At 36.3% G+C, this 20276-nt stretch overlaps 1 protein-coding gene across 1 annotated transcript in view; it reads left to right on the forward strand.

Moving 5' to 3' along the window:
• Window positions 1–209: 209 nt before the first annotated feature.
• The window catches only part of GPR149 (G protein-coupled receptor 149), an 87212-nt gene continuing 67145 nt past the window's right edge, over window positions 210–20276 (forward strand). Inside the window, exons 1-3 of the mRNA XM_061418015.1 lie at window positions 210–1958; window positions 2925–3117; window positions 8494–8948. Of these exons, the coding sequence (XP_061273999.1) occupies window positions 939–1958; window positions 2925–3117; window positions 8494–8948 (1668 nt within the window). The 5' untranslated portion in view covers window positions 210–938. The remainder of the gene's footprint in view (window positions 1959–2924; window positions 3118–8493; window positions 8949–20276) is intronic.

The following is a 20276-nucleotide window of genomic DNA, read 5'->3' on the forward strand; positions in this document are numbered from 1 at the left end:
AACAAAGCTGGTACCTCCTATTTTCTTTAAAATAGCATTGATGATATTCTTCCTCCAGTGGATTATAGATCAGAGTTCTATAAGAATTTTATAAGAATAAAAGCAGCCCCTTAGCAGAGTAGCTTGGGCCTCTGAAATGAAAACAAGATGCTATTTTTCATTCACATCAAGCCTGAGCAAGTATTTGGGTTAGTTTTATATGTCAAAACCAAAAGGGTAGGCTTAGCAAAGACATTGTCTCTTGCTTCAAATAAGGCAGGCTGAGGAGATGTACATCATTTCGCTCACACACAGAACTCCCCTCCCTTTTGTTCCTGCTTCTCTCCTGCTTAGAGCTGACTGACTCCTCCTTCCTGCAGCTCTGAGGATCACAGGCTGATTGAAGAACACAGCAATTCCGATGGGGAGCTGTGCTCAGTGACTCTCTCTCGTTTTCTGTCTCCCAGTCTGTGAACCGGCCAAGCTGAAATCTACCCGATAATCTCTCTGCCTTTGAATCCAGCTCTGGAACCAAATGCATCATTTTACTGCTCTTAAAAAGTGAATAGAGTTTGATTACCTCAAGCCAAAGCTGCTTTGCTCCAAAGAAGGACCCAAAAGGATCCAGACATCATTGTTTTCCAGTCTACTTGAGGAGCTTTTGCTTTCATGCCTGAAACTTGCTGGTTTCAGGAGGGAGTTTTTGGCTTTTTTTTTTTAATTGAAATGTTGAAAAGTTTCTTATTGCTGCTTTAAGTGGAACCCATTTTTCAAATATGAGTTGAGTCAGGTCTAACGGAGACTTGTCTGACCGTTTTCTGCAGGAATGACCGTGGAACATTTTGAGGGAAACTTGGTAGGAGAAAATGAGATCTGATTTGCAACTAACAGCCATGCTTATTAATCGTGAGACTATTTACAGACCTATTGAAAAAGAAATTGAATATTGACCAAGGATAATGTCTGTGTTTCTCAGTAACTTATCAACAAATGACTCTAACTTGTGGAAAGGAAACCATAATTCGACAGACCCTTCAAATCCGCCAGGAACCGTGAATATCTATCTTTTTTGCCTGACATGCCTAATGACTCTGGCAGCCCTGGCAGGCAGCATTTATTCACTAGTTTCTCTGCTGAAAATGCGGAACAGAACTGTTGTGTCCATGCTTGTGGCTTCCTGGTCTGGGGATGATCTCATGAGCGTCTTGTCGGTGACCATCTTCATGTATTTGCAGTGGCCAAATGGGGTCTCTGACTACTTCCAGTCTCTGTGCACCATCTCTGCCTTACTTTATTTATGCCAGGGCCTCTCAAGCAACTTGAAGGCGACTCTCTTAGTCTCCTACAACTTTTACACGATGCACAGGGCTGTGGGGAGCCAGGCAACCTCCAGAAGATCCGGCCAGGTGCTCGGCGTGGCGCTGACCGTGTGGGCAGCCAGTCTGCTGCTCTCGGCGCTCCCTCTGTGCGGCTGGGGCGCCTTCGTGCGCACGCCTTGGGGCTGTCTGGCCGACTGCTCCAGCTCCTACGTGCTGCTCCTCTTCGCTGTGTACACTTCGGCTTTCGGAATACTAGCCGGCCTCTCGGTCCCGCTCACTCACCAGTTGCTGTGTTCCGAGCAGCCGCCAAGACTTCACGCCAACTACCAGGAAATTTCCCGTGGCGCTTCCACTCCAGGGACCCCTGCAACTGGAGGGAGAGTGCTTTCCCTGTCCCCAGATGAGGCTCCAGGTCCGGCCCCGCGGTACTCTGGAGGATGCTCCCCAAGCTCGGACACCGTGTTTGGACCGGGTCCACCCGCGAGGAGCTCAGGGCCAGGGCAGGAGCCGGGGCACGGTGCTGCCGCTGTGGCTGGAGACTGCAGGCGCGAGAACCGGGGGACTCTCTTTGGCACCAGGAGCTTCACCGTGAGCGTAGCGCAGAAGCGCTTTTCTTTGATCTTAGCGCTGATAAAAGTCACCCTTTGGCTGCCCATGATGGTAAAAGTGCGGTTGCTCACGGTGTGCGGATGTGTGTTCCAGACAGTATGAGTGCGTGTTGAGACCAGCGCCCCTGGTTTGGAGGGTCACCCAGAGATGTTCAGTTTAGTCCGTTTACAAATGTATCTCGGTTGGTTTTCAAGAAGCACTTGGAGGAAAGCAGTTCACGAGTAGGACTAGCAGCCGCGAAGCCTTTGCTGTGCTTCTCAATTCAAAATTAGGGAGGAGGGCGGGGAGCGCTTTCAGGCGCGGCAGACTTAGTTTTCCCAGATCTGTCATGGTCAAGGGTGTTCTCTCTCCGAGCAACGTCTGGGAGTATTCAGAAAAGGAGGGAGGCAGTGAAGGAAAACAGTGTATGCCTCTATTATTCCCAGAGTCTCCTGTCCTGCGCTCATCTTTGCTCCATTCCTCCATAGTAAGGTCGCAGCCCATCCCCATCAGGAAGAGAGGAGAGGCATAACCACTAGTAGAGAGAACAGAGAGTAGACAAAACCGGCTTTTGTTCACGCCTCCAAGAGAGAGCCAGAGGAGAGAAGTGGCAGGTGGTGCCCTAGAGTGACAAGCATGGCCTGGCAGGGCTGAGGGGCTAGGGATATGACAAAGGACATCTGGAGTACCAGGTACAGGTTTCACAGATGCTTGCCTGTTTTCTGGGATAGCGTTTTTTCATGTTGTGAACTGTGCTTTTCTGGTGGAAACTTGAGCTGGCAGCCAGCACAGACCAGGCACTCAGGAGTGGAAACCCTCAAAAGCCTGTGCAGTCCGAGGAAGCTGGCCTCTTCCCAAAGGATCCTGGTAGCCCAAAACCAATGATGCCAGCTCAGGAGCGGAGCTTCTAGCTCTCAGATAGGAAAGGGGCCTGGAGAAGGGAGCTGAAGGGAAAGGAGCCTTTCCCCTTGGGGGAAAAGGCTTGGCAAAGTGGAAAACATTTTCTTGGGGTAGGTCTGAAGCTCTCTGCTTTTACAGATCCACATGGCGGTCCAGCACATCTTGGGGTTTAAGAGCCTTCCCTTTGAGATGCTCAGCTTTATGCTAACCCTCCTGGCCACCACTGTAACTCCAGTGTTTGTCTTGTCTAAACATTGGACACACTTGCCCTGTGGCTGCATCATCAACTGCAAGCAGAACACATATGCAGTGACATCGGATGGGAAAAAACGTAAGTCCTGGATAGTGCAGAGGTTGAGAACAATATGCAGAGGGTCAAATACAGAAAGGTGGTCTTTTAAGAAAGTTGCCTTAGTAGGTGATGAAGAGTCCAAGGACAAGTGAAATGGTACATAAAAGGAAGAAATGTTAAACAATTATCAGCACAGTGCTGGAGTAAATTTTAAATGAGACGGGTTTAAAACAACTCTGTGGACTGCATGTACATTGAATGGTTATTTTAGGTGATTAAAAAAAGAGAGAGAATTCATTCAACCCAGCATGAAATCAACAAAGGACTTTAGATGTTATATCCACCATAACTCTTAGCTGAGTAGAAAATCAATTCCCCTCCCAAGTCTACATAGAAGAAGCCTGCATTTTTGAAAAGTTAAAATTCATTATGTTAAAGTTTATTATTATTGAGTGGAACAGTAAAGAAAAGCATTTCCATTATTTTGCAGATTGTATTCTTCCAGGGTGTTGGAAAGTTTTCAGAGTAAGCAATAAGAGCACCTAAAAACATTTCCAAAACAAATTTTAAGTGTATGCCTCTGCCTTTAGAAAAAATACAGATATATACACAAATGACAACCCCCCCCCAGCCCAATACCTGTAATTTCAAGAAAGGACAAAGGTTGGCAGAGTTGTTCATGTATAAATCTCATCATTAGTTACTAAAAAAAATCTGTTTTAAAAACTGCATCTTTAACAGGAATGGAGTCAATTATAAAGCTCACTAGAGTGTAATTGTTCCTATACTAAGACAGGAAAAGTTGAGGAATGACCTGTATATTTTTACTCTATCAGGAAGGAAAAGGATATCTTTTTTGTCATTCCAGAAAAAAGATAGGATGTTCTACCATTTAATAAATCCAATACACTAATAAATGCATTAGTGTATGCTGAATTAACTCTTCCATTAATTGTCCTTTGCTCAGAATAAGCAAGTATATTTTTGTTTAACAGAGAAGAAAGAGTGAATGAAAACAGTCCATCTCAGACTATATTAGGGCTATAAAAACTGGAGACTATTAAAAAATACTCTGTAATCAATTCTTCAACAGGGTTATTTTATAACATTCAATAGTCATGAACTGCTCATTTTCCATGTATTCATGACATTTAACGTCTAGATAATTTTCAAATAACCTGAAGATTTTTTTAGTGTTAAGGGTGCCATAAAGTTTTATTGTCAATAGATGCCAAATTTGTCTATGCCCTTAAAATACAATAACCACAGAACTTGTAATAGTATGTGCTTCTGGAGATTAATATCCAGAGCAACTGTGACACAGAAAATGAAAAATAAATCTTTTTGATAGAAAACACAGAAGAACATAGAACATATAAAAATTACTTACAGACCTGAAAGTTCTACCATTCTATCAAACATTAATATTTTGTCAGTAAATTAATGAAACAATCCCACCTTATATATTTAAAATTGTAAGAGAGACAAAAAGAATTTAAGAATAAAAGACAAAAAGAATGTCCTTTTTAAGAACTAAAGGACACTTCTATCAAAGTCAAAAACCAAGCAGTACAACATATCTATCACTGTAAATCATCTAGGAAGCAGTGTCTCTGGTACTGCACAGGACAGAAGAACCTACAGCAGGCTAGTAGAATCAATAATCAAGTTAATATCTCATGTTTGAAATTCGAACCACACCTTTCAAGATCAAAGTAATATTTTTCCTCTAAAATTCCCATTGCCCTTATTTGTATAGGGCCATACAGGGAGAGACATAAAAATTCAGGGAAGATGTTGAAATGTAAGCCTAGAGAAGCATGGCTTCAGAAACAAAACGTGAAAACATTCATTTAAAATGGCTTCATTCTCTTTTGATCCCAGGCTCTGCCACAGGGAAATTATAAGAATAAGAATGGTGTATTTTCACTGTCTGACCCACCATAAATTTTCCTTTTGCTAGGATGACACACAATTTTGAAACTCCAAAAATGGCTCATCCTCAGGTGGGCAGGAGCTTGGTCAGTTACTTGATATAGTACTTTGATTCTATATAGTTATAGTACTTTGATGGCTCCAGTTTCACACTTAAGCTTTTTCTCCTTAACAGATTAATGTTCCCCTTTAATGTTTTTTTTGTTGCCATTGTTTTGTTTTTTGCTGAAAACTCCAGGAACAAGAAAAGGAACATATTTTTTCCTAATTCACACTTACCGTGAATATGATATAAACATAATTCTACATCTCAGCTTCACTATACGGAAACTGAGAGACATGCAACCAGAAAATGAAGTTTCCAGGGATAATAGTTCTCTCCTTTTTCCAACAATAATCTGTATTACTAATGTCTCAAGACAAAAGTGGTTTTAAAACAGGATGATTTTAACACAGAGGTCTCAGGTGGCAGACATATGTATTGGATATGCCTTTCACACCCATTTTGTTTTAAAATTAAACAGACAGTTCAAGTAAAATACTTTCTAAGTATAAAAATCAGATTTTCGGCTTCCTTTTTTTGATGGAGTCAAAGTATCTGGTGGCATATTACGCTGAAGAATTGTATTTATACGCTGACAAAATTACTTATGTCTAAAACTGTCATTGGCAAAATGTGATTAAAATCAGAAGACTAGAGCTAATTCATGTCCTAAATAGGATTTTGCTTTTCAGAACAAATGAGCATTTGTGCTCAGTTGTGTCCAATTCTTTGTGACCTCATGGACTATAAGCCCACCAGGCTCCTCTGTCTGTGGAATATTCCAGGCAAGAATACTAGAGTAGGTTGCCATTTCCTCCTCCAGGGGATCTTCCCCACCCAGGGATTTAACTCACGTCTTCTGCATTGGCAGATGGATTCTTTACCATTGTGCCACCTGGGAATCCCCAGAACAAATATAACAGTGTACTTATTTCTCATAAGTGTAGTATTGATTTCCAAAAGATCCTGACTCTATCCTGATGGTCCTTAAGCTTCTTATAAGCTACTAGTCAGTCATTGACCACCCTGTTATATTGTTATAGCCAATTACCTTCATTAGTTAGTCAGAATTTACCTCTAGTGTTAAGGAAAAGTAACTAACAAGAAATATTTCTATTGGTTACATTTTATAATTAACATACTTCCCTTAACTTAAAGATAGCCTATTGGAGACATTCTGCTTTTATTAACATATTTCTCTTGCGAGTCTGATTAGCAGTACAGCAATGTCCCATAGAAGCTAATAACTGCAATTCTGGAGTCAGCTTTAAATTCACATCTCTTTAAGTAAGTAATCTTAGGTTTCCTTTAACAGCCTCAGTTTTCTCAAACGCAAAATAGAACCAATTTGCCTATTATTATGTAGGGTTGTTGTTTTGTTAAATGACATGACCCCTGTGCCTAACTGGCCCTGGAATGCTCTAGTTCCCCATCGTATCTTTCGCAATCAGACTTCCTTCTTGAAGCCTACCTCAGACTGCCTCTTGCACCTCATAACATGCAGGTAAATTGTCCATTGAATTAATTCTTTAAAAATCTTGCTCATTTTTTCTTTCTATACTTTATAGTTGTGATGTGTAGCTAATAAGATATATAGCTACAGATATCAATTTACGTGATAAAATTGGAGTTTTATGACAGTTTTTGTTTGCTTAATATCTTTGAATTGACCACTTGTCACTTTGTATCTTATTTTAGAGAAAAAGAAAACCTATCAATAATTGAAACATCCCTTTATTCAGCTTTCATACTATTAAAACAAACTAAAAATTCTAATTTAATTTTATTGAACTATATTATTAGAAAAACTTAAGTAGTACTATAAATGAGACAGTGGATGGTGTTAACATCTGTTTCTACTTTTCCATTTTCTTTGAATAGAAATTTTTATTTGTGTCCTGGTTCAAACAAAGAGTGTTTTTGGCTCAAATAATGAATGATAACTATAAATTCTATCTTTCAGTCAGTGAAATTGGTTTGTAAATCTTCAGTTCTCAGACAATTTCAGTAATAGAATCAGCATATGAATGACACAAGGGTGTACTATGAAATAAATCAAACTTTACCTGTTGTTTTCATAGACAGTTTATAGTTTTTAATAAACTTTTCCCCCAAGGATCTCTCAATGTGTGCTAAGGGTGTGCTATAAAACACAGAGCTATCCAAGTAGAAAAAAGTTTTGAAATGAGCCATATTTGAAAGATGAAAACCAAAATATTACATGGTATTTTGTCTACCATCTTGATATAGCTTCATTCTTAATACTCAAAAACTATCTAGTATTTAATGATATTCACACAAAACAATTATATCACTTCTGTCACATTCTCACTTGTTATTTTAGTAAAACTTTATACTGTATTCACTAAATAGTAGTAGTGTATATAGGATATCATCATATTTCATCTGATTTAAACCATAGAAAGTTTTATGCATTCCTGCTAAACTCATCTTGTAATTAATAAGGTATAAACATGTTATAAAATGCTTCATCTCACAGAAATATAAATATATGCATATTTTTACAGTTCATTTCAAATTATTCATGCTATTTTTAAACGTTTAAAAAGTATTTCAGCATTATCTAATTTTTAATGTATTCATTTATAAACATAAATGTCAGCAATGATATACATTAAAATATTGAAAGCAGTTATATCTATTGTTGGTATTGCCAGCTGAATAGCTCAAAGAATATTAAAAGCTTCCTTCCCAAGTTGTTTTTTTCTTTTAAGGATAAATTGCTTTTGTTATGTTTATTTATTTATTTGGCTGTGTTCATTTATAGTTGTGGCATGCTGGAACCTCATTGTATCATGCAGATCTTTTGTTGAACACACAGACTTTCTCTAGTTGTGGCACATGGGTTCAGTAGAAGTTGTGGCAACGTGGACAATCTACTCGTGGTGTGCAAGTTTAGTTACCCTGATGCATGTGGGGTCTTAGTTCCCAGACCAGGGATAGAACTCACATCCCCTGCACCAAAAGGCAGATTCTTAACCACTGGACCACCAGAGAAGTCTCTATTAAGAGCTTCTTAGTTAATATCTAGTAAAATAAAATTTATAAACTATGTATTTTATCCTAAAATAAAGAAATGCACAATTGGTAGACCAATATAGCTACTCTAAAACTGAAAGTATATGAGACTTTTTAAATTTATAGCTAAAGTTTTAAATAAAATTTGTTTAAAGACTTCAGGGTTCTGGATCTGTATGTATGTCAAGCCTTTCATTGTGTAAGTGACAACAATTAGGCCCAGAATGATATGATGGCTTGAACTTGTAAGGACTATTTCTTTGCATAATTGACAAGATAATTTTAAGATTTCATACTAATCAGGTAACTCACTTTCTTATTTTTATTCACTTTGTATATTCAACTGCTGTTTACATCTACCTTCCTAATCATGGAATTTTGTTTTTGTTTTTACGTAGCCAAGAGGAGATGCTTTGAATTCAATCTATCATTCCAGCAAAGTTATGGAATTTATAAAATAGCACATGAAGATTACTATGATGATGATGAAAATTCTACAGCCTGTCACAATCTCATGAACTATGAGTGCACAACTACAAAAGACTCTCAGAGAGACACTCATATCTTCAGTGCCATAAAAGTGGAAATCAGCACCACACCCTCTCTGGACAGCTCCACACTAACAGGCATCAACAAATGCACAAACACTGACATTATAGAAGCTGAAGAGGAGTCCCACAATGAAAGAGGTGTTGATCCTCTACTCTCTGAAAAAGCAGAAGGTGATATTAAATATGATGAAACCACCTTTTTGGAAGGGCCAGAAAGAAGACTTTCTCATGAAGAGAGTCAGAAACCAGACCTTTCAGACTGGGAATGGTGTAGGAGTAAATCAGAAAGAACCCCTCGTCAGGTACAGTAAAGATTGCTGTTATTGTAAAGTAAAAATGAGACCAAGCATGACAGCATGCAAAAAAATTATCAGTTGTTTATTTCATTCAAGATAGCATTCATTTTCAATTAATTTACATAATATTAGATTTATTTCAAAGTGTCTTTTGAAGGACTTCTAAATGTTTTTAATTAGTTCTATACTTTCATTCAAATTCTATATATTTGGGAATTGGCAGAGTTAAATATGCTTTTTGAGAAGAGTAGAGCATTCTAACTTCATGTAATCCAGATAGATTCAGACTAGACCCTTGAAACTTATCTCAAGTTAATTAACTTACAGGTTTTATTTTTCTTCACCTTAAAACTTTACACAAGTCCCTGAAAGAGGTTTGGGGGCAAAAGTTTATACAACTAGTGATGAAGAAATAGTCCTATTGCAACTGTATTAGATATCTTACCTATTAACCTTGCTGAAATTAGTCCCTCTAATACTCAGCAAGGAAAAAAAGATCTATTTCAGAATACACCCAAGTGAACCTTTACAAAACCCTGCTCAATGTTCCATCTTTTTAAGGATTGAAGAATGTTTATATAATGTTTTTTAATGAAAGAATTTGTATGGTAAACTCATCTCATTCTTTCCTAGATTACAGCCTGCCTATAATGGTGAGGAGTACTTATTTTATTAAAATCATAGTGTGATATTGATATGATTGTTCTTTCCTCTAAATGCTCATATCTGATAATTAAAGTTGCCCTTGCTTTCCACACAATTGATTTACTAGGAAAAGATGCCTTTTTCTACCTGACAGTGTAAATCAAAGTCCACTTGCCCATAGTCTCTGAAATTAAAAATACAATTCTTCAAATACCCACTAGTAATAATGCAATCATTGATCACAAATATGACCATAAAGCACCAATTATGAATATGAACAGAATTATCTGAGATTTCCTTTATTCTTCTAATTAATTAAAACTACTAGTTTTACTTTGGTATCATCAGTTTTAAAAGTTGGATAATAAAACAAAGCATACAAAACATATGATTAAAAATAATTACACATAGTGTTCAGTGATTGGATATCTCAAAAAAAAATCACCAAATATTTACTGTAAATTGAAAAATATCATAAAAAGTATATTACTAATAGGACATATTGTTCTGTCAGTGTGGACACACGGACAGGACACACACAGTTTTAAAACAATGTGGTATCCCAGCTAAAAGGGGCCTCCCTACAATATCATCATCAATTTGCTCCTAAATAATCTAAGCCTCCTGGTTTTCTTGCACTTAAAAATTAAGTAATATTCATGATGAAGTGAGTATGTATATGCGTCATTGTGCACCCATCTTCACCCAGGAACTTGGAGCTACAGTACCCTGTGTTACTCCTCTGTTCCATCCTCATGCTTACCTCTTATCAGTTACAGGACAGCTATCTTGACTCTTGCTCATGCTTTTTGGTTTTACTATTTTATCACAAATGAGTGTGTTTCTAGCATAATATAGTCCTTACTTTTGCTTGTTGTGAGTTTCCTAAAGATAGCAACATATCTGGGTGGGACTTGTGTTTTTTTTCCATACTACCTTACTTTAAATAACTTCATTTTCTAATTTATTTTGTCAAAACAATGGGAAATGCTGCCTCAGTTATCACAACTTGTAGCTCTTATTTAAAAGCCTTAGTTATATTTTTGGAGAATATAATCCATTCTCTTAGAATTGGGGGAATATGTAAAAGGATCAGACACTGCTTACAACTAAGTATATTGTCTTATGAGAATAGTAAAGTACAACTTACAAACCTCTGTAAGTCAAAAACCAAAATGATATAAGGAAAGCAAAAAATCAATCCAGATATCTTTTAACTACAAAGATTGCTTATTAAGTATTAATATTGTAACATCTGTGAAGAACAAATAATTCAGGAAACTGATTTTAAATGATCCTTTAAAAATATTTAGTGGTAATATAGATAATACAATGCTTAGGAAAGGTAAATTTATATTTTAAGAGACTAATTAAAATTAAATGAAATACTATCATAAATTTTAAAACAACAGCAAGAAATCCTTAAGCTACAGGCTGATGTTATTGGTATGACTTTTCCTTAGCATATCACCTACAGACTTTAAGGCTAACTTTATAACCAAAATGTGTTTTAGGGTTGAAAAGCTTTTCCTCTGACCAAAGATTGGTTTTAACTCTTAACCTATTCTTCACCAGCATATATTTCATGGGAAAAGGTAATGACTTAAAAAGCACTTTCTTTTCATTCTCTCCTTCCAAGTTCTTTCTTTGCTATGAAATCAACTTAACTTATATATCTTATAGTGATACAGTAAACTTTGGTAGATATTGTAGTAATTATGAAAACACTATCTTTTTATCTTCTATGGTTGTATTTTCAAATATTTAGGTTCAATTTATCAGTTCATTGAATTATCCATGTTCTTTGTTTTGGGGCTATAAAAAACACAGGTTTGATTTAAAATGTATTTAACTGTCCCTACCATATTTTTACAATGTGCTCAATCATTCAGTTGTGGCTGACTCTTTGCAACCTGATGGACTGTTGTCCACCAGGCTCCTCTGTCCATGGGGTTCTCCAGGCAAGAATACTGGAATGGGTTGCCATTTCCTACTCCAGGGGATCTTCTCAACCCAGGGATCAAACCCATGTCTCCTGCATCTCTGCACTGGCAGGCGGATTCTTTATCACCTCACCACCTGGGCCGCCTTTTTTGTTGTTGTTTTTTAGCATACAATAAACGTTGCTTTTTTTTTTTAAGCGTTTATGCAAGTAAACAAATTCTCAGTATATTGTGTTGGAAATTCTGGTAGGCGTGAGAGTGTCAGATCAAGGTTAAGTTATAAAGAAAATGGTAGAAGAATGACTTGAGTAGGTTTAAATGCTGTCCGATAAAATGTATCAGAGTGAGTGTTTGTAAGACTAAAATTCAGTGTTATACTTAGCCACACAATTGCTTCTTTTTGGACCCCTAGTAGGTTGAATCCTAAGCAGTTTATTGTTTTAAAGTTCAGGAAAAAAAAATAGAAATGTCAGAGGTCTTCAGTTACAAAGTTTTAATGTGACTGTCCTTCAAATGAAATAACAATTTTCTAGAACCTCAAAGTTTTGTCATCTCTGAATAAAGAAAACTGTGCTTATAAAATAACTTGTTAGCTTATTGGAGATCACTTTGGGCTTCCCTGGTGGCTCAGAGGGTAAAGCGTCTGCCCACAATGCGGGAGACCTGGGTTCGATCCCTGGGTCAGGAAGATCCCCTGGAGAAGGAAAAGGCAACCCACTCCGGTACTCTTGCCTGGAAAATCCCATGGACGGAGAAGCCTGGTAGGCTACTGTCCATAGGATCACAAAGAGTCAAACACAACTTCACTTTCACTTTTTCTCTTTTAATACTAATCTCATCAGGTTATCCATGGATTTCATTTTCTTTTCTTTTAACTTGTTGTCTTAGAGCCCTAGAAATTCATTTATTACTATGAATTAGCAACAAAGATATGCTGTTATCATGCACTTCAGTTCAGTTTAGTTCAGTCGCTCAGTCGTGTCTGACTCTTTGCTACCCCATGAATTGCAGCACGCCAGGCATCCCTGTCCGTCACCAACTCCTGGAGTTCACTCACACTCACATCCATCAAGTCGGTGATGCCATCCAGCCATCTCATCTTCTGCCGTCCCCTTCTCCTCCTGCCCCCAATCCCTCCCAGCATCAGAGTTTTTTCCAATGAGTCAACTCTTCACATGAGGTGGCCAAAGTACTGGAGTTTCAGCTTTAGCATCATTCCTTCCAAAGAACACCCAGGACTGATCTCCTTTAGAATGGACTGGTTGGATCTCCTTGCAGTCCAGGGGACTCTCAAGAGTCTTCTCCAACACCACAGTTCAAAAGCATCAATTCTTCGGCACTCAGCTTTCTTCACAGTCCAACTCACATCCATACGTGACCACTGGAAAAACCATAGCCTTGACTAGATGGACCTTTTAGTCCCACTTATTATTCTTTATCATCATAGCATTTAAAAGATGAAAGGTCCTCTACTATACCAGTAGAATATAGAAAAACAGATTCTGAAACAATCCTCAAAGGAGAATCAAGTGCTGGAAGTGACTGCTTTTTGAATTAGCCATACCAACCATTTGGAATAATGAAGAATAAACCAGTAAGAACTAACTTAAAAGTCACCAGGGAAATCAAAGAAATTTTAATTTTAAGGAAAATGTTTTAACTATCTAAAAATAGTTTTACAAATCAAAGTTGAGTACTTCTTTGTAATATTTAAGTACAGCTTTAATAACTAATCACCAAGAGATAGATATTAGTTTAAAGAATGGGGCAAAGTCATTCATATCAATGTATGGCAAGAGCTATCACAATGTTGTAAAGTAATTAGCCTTCAGTTAAAATTAATTAATTAATTTTTTTAAAGTAAAATAAGAATGTGGGGATAAAACATTTAAGTGATATAACATCAAAACTCTAATAAAGAAATACACCATAAAAAAAGAGAATGGGACAAAATCAATCTTTGTCACTTCATATATGCCCCAAAGTGAAATAAGACTTGAATACCCCAGTGTACATATCTCTTTCCTCTCCCTAAAAAAGTGCTTCTTCCCTTTTCATTTTAAAAAATCAACTATTAAAAATTTAAATCAAGCATAAGATGTTAGTGTTTCCTCTGACACTGTCACCTTGGTAATTGCAAATGCTTAAATTTGTTCTCTGAGTAATTTTTGGCATTTTTAAACTGAAGTGACGTAAGGGGAAAACTCACATATCACCTCCTGTTTGTAGCCTCAAGGCAAAGATGTAGCCTCATCTGAACACAAAATGAGTGTTTGGAATATAGATTTTTTTATATTTAGCTACATCTGTTTGTTTGGAGTGGTTAATTCCACTCACTATTCAGAGATCTGAAAATTGTTACACTGCTTTCTTTTTTCAAAACATTTATAATCCTTTTTGTTTTATGATTACAAGGTAATATAATTATTGTAGAAGAAGTTTAGAGATTGCTGCTAAGTGAAGAAAAACACCCACTTGTAACCACCCAGAGTTAATTACTGTTTACATTTTATCATATAAAATTTTAGGCTCGTTTCTAAGCATATATTTTCACTTTTGACAGAAATGGGATTGTAGTGCACGTATTGTTTTGAAATCTGTTTTTTTCCACGTAAGAGTATAATTTTCACCTGTTTTAAATTGTTTGAGCCATTTGTGTGATTATCTGGTATAGTTTAGAATGGATGTTTAGAGTGTGGTTTAAAAACTTGTTCACGGATATAAATTTGTTCTCAAGTATTTAAAGTCTTGAAAGTTGAAACTAAGGAAATTTCATTGTAAGCTAATTTGAATATTTCATAACACATTTTGCGATCCTCACAGCACGTACCATTTGCTAAAATGAAATAACGTTGGGCTAACTGTTCAATTTCTATGGATTCAAGAGGATTAGCATTGGGTCAAAGCTTATGTAGACTCTTACTCACTTTTTAAGCTAAGGGTTGTGTTAATATCCTCAAAAAACGCTCATGGTTTAAACCTTAAAGGCTTTGTGTTGGACCTGCCCAGTTATAGCTTAGATCTCTTCTACAGCTCCAATTGTTATCCCTTATTTGAACTCAAGTAGCTGGAAACACTACATTTTAAAATCTTTTTAAATACGAATTCACTTATTTTAAACACTCATTTTAAACACTATTTTAAAACACTCATTTTAAAATAGTATGAGAGTTCTAATATATCCTTCATCTAGTTCTATTAATGTTAACATGCTACATGATGATAATATAATTATTAGGGAATTAATAACTAATTTATAGACCTTATTTCAGTTTTACTAGCGTCCTGCTTATGTCCTCTTTTCTGGTCCAGAACCTGTTCCTCAATTCATTACTGCAGTTACTGTCATGCCTCCTCAGATTCCTCAGTCTCCAGCAATTCCACAGTCTTTCTGTGTCTTATTACAGATGACTTTGACACTTTTGAAGACAACCAGCCAGTTTGTTTCACTGTGCTTTGTTTCTAGGATATCCTTGAGTTTGTAATTAACACATGTTTTCTATTAATCAAATTGAAGTTATAAATTTTTGACAAGAATAACACAGAAGTGATGTTTGCCCTCCCCAGCACACTATATCAAGAGGTTCGTGATGTTGATATGTCTTATGACAATGATATAAACTTTGATCACTTGTGGTGTCTGCCAGATTTCTCTATGTAAAGTTACTATTTTTCCCTTTGTAAATTATAACTATTTTGTAGGGAGATATTTTTGAGGCCATGCTATGCAAATATTGTTTCCTATCATACTTTTGCCCACTAATTTTAGCATTAATTTATGAATCTTGCCTGTAACAATTATTATGTGAAAGTGATTTTCTATTTCTATAATTTCTCTATATTTATTATTGGAATTATCCTGCAAGAAAAAAATGATCTCTTCTCCTGTTATTTGTGTTAGTATGAGATCAGATACTTATTTTAATCTATATGTTATTAGTAATACTATTTATTTTATTACTCCAGTTAGCCTGCATTTGGCCATTGGGCTATTTTGACTTATTCAGGTTTATGCCTTTATCCATTCAATATACCATTCTCATCTCTTTTAAGCACGTCCTTACTTTCTAGCAGTACAAGGTATTAGTCAGTATCATCTTGTATTTTTCCTGACCCATCCCTAGAATCAATCATTTTCCTAAGGAGTTCTAGTTCCTTTTGTTAAAGAATGGGATTTAGAAACCAACATCTGGGTTCTAGTTATTGTTACTAGTTATTGTTATTGTTACTGAGATGTCTTGCTTCTAGACTCTCTCATTGGACAGATCTCGGAATATATGTATGTATGCTCATGTGTGTGTGTGTGTGTATATATATATATTTCCATATCAATTTCTCTTTAAAAATCATTTAAAACCATGAGTTTAAACTGATAGCTCCAAGTCCAATCGAATATCACAGCATTCATTCAAACCCTTCCTTTTTCTTTTTCTGATAGTGAGAAAACTGGTTCTCATTCTCCACAAATTTATTTACTTATCTGCTCAATCCTGATATACACATAAAGTAGTTTTAGAAATGCTAACCCTAGTGGTCCAGTGACTAAGATCCAGGGCTCCCAATGCAGGGGGGTCCATGTTCGATCCCTGGTCAGGGAACTAGATCCCACATGCTGCAACTGAGAGTTCACATGCCTCAACCGAAGAACCCCCATCTTGCAACTAAAAGAAAACACATGCTGCAGTGAAGACCGAAGATCCTATGTGCTGCAACTAAGATCCAATACAGCCAACTAAATAAATAAATTTTTGAGAAAGAACTACTAACCCATACTGCTGCTGCTGCTGCTGCTAAGTCACTTCAGTCCTGTCTGACTCTGTGCGACCCCATGGACTGCAGCCTACCAGGATCCTCTGTCCATAGGATTTTCTAGGCAAGAGTACTGGAGTGGGTTGCCATTGCCTTCTCCCCTAACCCGTACTAATGTAGGAAAAAATATTAACTAGAATATAATAGTTGTGTATAGTTCTTTTTATTTTTAACCTTAGAGTTGACACGGTTGTCCACTTTTAGTTAGGTTAGTTATTTTCATTTCCATTCCCTTCATTTTGTGTTACATATTGAGTTTCTCTCACATTCTTTTTTATTTTGATTATTTATGTTTAAGTATGTGAAATTACTGGGTTTTCCAGGTCACTCAGTAGTAAAGAATCTGCCTGCCAATGCAGGAGACATAAGAGATGAAGGTTCAATCCCTGGGTCAGGATGATCCCATGAAAGAGGAAATGGCAACCCACTCCAGTATTCTTGCCTGGGAAATCCCACAGACAAAGGAGCCTGGCAGACTATCGTCCATGGGGTCGCGAAGAGTTCAGTTTGACTTAGCAACTAAGCAGCAGCAGCAGCAGCAGCATGTGAAATTATTACCGTGTTTCCAAGAGTCAGAACTATTGAAAAGGTAGACCATCCACTCTCATTCCTTTTTCCCACTCTCATTTTCCCATTCTTACCTCCTGTTCCCACCTAGTCCCTGTAAATAATCAATATCATACTTTCTAGTTTAATCATCCTGTATTTCTTTTAGCACAAAGAGCAGATACATGCATATCTTCTTATATCTTCTTCTTCCTTACATATATTCTTTTGTACTTTGCTTTTTTCATTAAGTAATGTCCTAGAAGTTTCTATATATCAGTCATAGATATTTCTCATTCTTTATATAGCTGCATAATAATCTATAGTGCAGATACACTATAGTTAATTCCACTACTCTTTTATATGAGCCTTAGATTATTTCTGATACTTTGCAATTAAAAATAATATTGCAGTGAATAACCTTATGCAAATGCATTTTCATATTGTTGGAAGTGTGTCTTTAGGATAAATGCCTAGAATTAGAATTTCTAGGTTAAAAATTAAGGGTAATTTTGTTAGAAATGGTCATACAAATTTGCACTGCCACCAGCAGGGTGTAACAGAAGACCCTTTCCACCACCTCCTCAATAATAGAATATATTATCGTGCTTTTTAGTTCTTGCCAGTCTGATAGTAAAGAAATGCTATCTCAGGGTTGTTTCAAATTATAGTTACATAATTATAAATGAATTTAAGTTGTTTTCATTTAAGAGCCTATTTATCTTTTCTGTTTTTTGTAAATTGTTTTTATCTTTTCCCATTTTTCTATTGGATTTTTGTCCCTTTAGCCTTTAATTTTTAAAGGTTCCTTACATATTGGGGATATTAGTTCTTTGTGACATATGCTGTAAATATTTCCGCAAGTTTTCCATTTGTCTATTTAACTTTACTTACGCTGTCTTTAGTATGTATAATTTTTAATATTTTTATAGTAAAAATATCATTTTTTATTACTTGTCTCTGGATTTAGAAAGTCAGTTTTTTATTTTATTTTAATGAAGTATAGTTGTTTTACAATGTTATGTTGGTTTCAGATGCATAGCTCAGTGGTTCAGTTATACGTTCTTTTTCAGGTTCTTTTCTTTATAGGTTATTAGAGTATGTTGAGTATAATTCCCTGTGCTATAGAGTAGGTGTTTGTTGGTTATCTGTTTTATATAGTATAAATATGTTAATCCCAATCTCCTAATTTATCCCTCCCTGACTTTCCACTTTGGTAACCATAAGTGTGATTTCTATGTCTGTGTGCCTATTTCTGTTTTATAAATATGTTCATTTGTGTAACTTTTTTAGATTCCACATATTGGTAATGTCATATGATATTTGTCTTTCTCTGTCTGCCTTACTTCATTTAGTATGATGATCTCCAGGTCCATCCATGTTGCTAGAAATAGCATAATTTCATTCTTTTTATAGCTAAGTAATATTCCATTGTGTGTATGTATATGTGTGTGTGTGTGTATACACATACACATGTATATCTCACATCTTTAATTCATTCATATGTCAATGGACATTTAAGTTGCTTCCCTGTCTTGGCTACTGAGAATAGTGCTGCCGTGAACATTGGGGTGAATATTTTCAAATTATAGTTATTTCTGGATCTATGCCTAGGAGTGGGGTTGCAGGATTGTACAGTAACCCTGTTTTTAGTTTTTGGGGGATCTCCATACTCTTCTCCATAATGGCTGTATATAGTGGCTTCAGTATACATTCCCACCAACAGTATAGGAGGGTCCCTTTTTCTCTACAATCTCTTCGGCATTTGTTGTTTGTAGACTTTTTGATGATGACCATGATGACCAGAGTAGAAAGCCAATTTTAAATGGAGTTTACTCGAGTTTTCTTACTTGTAGGGTTTCACTTTTTACATTTATATCTCCAATCCGTTTGGAATTTATTTTTGTGTTTGGTATAACATATGAGTATAATTTTATCTTTTTTTCCAAAGGTTGACCCATTATTTTCTAAAAGGAGTCATTTATTTAAAACTCAAATATTATCCACAGTGTTTTGAGACATTATCTTAATCTTATAATAAATTTCCATATTTACTTGGGTTTACCTCTGGTCTTTCTATTCTATTCCACTATTTGTCTATTCGTGCACTGGTATCTCACTGTTTCAATTAGAGAGACTTTTAGATTATAATAAATTTTAATGTCTAGTAGTCCTGACCTCCCCATTCCCCTTACATTTTTCTTTCTCAGTATTTTTCTTGCTATTCTCGTATGCTTGCTTTTCCATAACAACTTTGATTTCAACTTGTTTACTTCCTTTAAAAAAGCTTTATCAGGATATTGTTAAGTTTATAAGTTGGTCCAAAGAAAATGTTAATCATGTTAAGTTGTCCTATCCTTTTCATTTGTTCTAGTCCACACTTGTATCTTTCTTATAAAAGATTTAAAAATGTTCTTCCTATAAGCTTTACACATTTTAGTTAGGTTTATTCATGAATACTTGATCTTCTTTTTTTAATTGTAAATGAGGTTTTTCTCTAATGTCAGGTACTCTAAATGGTTATTGTTTGTGTGTATAAAAGATATTGATTTCTGCCTCTTAGTACTATATCTGTTATACTACCACATTATTTTATTGTTCAAATAAAATCATTGGTTATCATTAATTATCTAGGATTTTCTGTGTACCATCATACCATCAACAAATAGAGTAGTTTTACTTCTTTATCAGTACTTATGCCTCTGTTTAATTTCTTCTCTCTAGTTGTATTTGCTGATCCCTCTAGAATAATATTGAATAGGGAAAGAGACAGGGAAATCAATCTTGCCTTGTTCCTGATCTCAGTGAAAGATTACTGATGTTGTCCCATTGAGGAAAATCCTGGCTCTTGTTACTTTCTAAGGCAGTTAATTTAATCTTTGGTGATGATGATGATGACTATGATTAATACTTATGGAGCACTTGCTATGTGTCCTACACAGTACATATAATTGTTTATTTAGAATTCATAAGGGATTATCTAGCAGATCAGTTCAATTCACTTCAGTCGCTCAGTCATATCTGACTCTTTGCGACCCCATGGATTGCAGCACACCGGGCTTCCCTGTCCATCACCAACTCCTGGAGTTTACACAAACTCATGTCCATTGAGTCGGTGATGCCATCCAACCATCTCATTCTCTGTCGTCCCCTTCTCCGCCTGCCCTCAATCTTTCCCTGCATCAGGGTCTTTTCAAATGAGTCAGCTCTTCCCGTGAGGTGGCCAAAGTATTGGAGTTTCAGCTTCAACATCAGTCATTCCAATGAACACCCAGGACTGATCTCCTTTAGGATGGACTGGTTGGATCTGCTTGCAGTCCAACAGACTCTCAAGAGTCTTCTCCAACACCACAGTTCAAAAGCATGAATTCTTCACCCCTCAGCTTTTTTT

This window comes from Bos javanicus, chromosome 1 (assembly GCF_032452875.1).
Source record: "Bos javanicus breed banteng chromosome 1, ARS-OSU_banteng_1.0, whole genome shotgun sequence".
Taxonomy (NCBI): domain Eukaryota; kingdom Metazoa; phylum Chordata; class Mammalia; order Artiodactyla; family Bovidae; genus Bos; species Bos javanicus.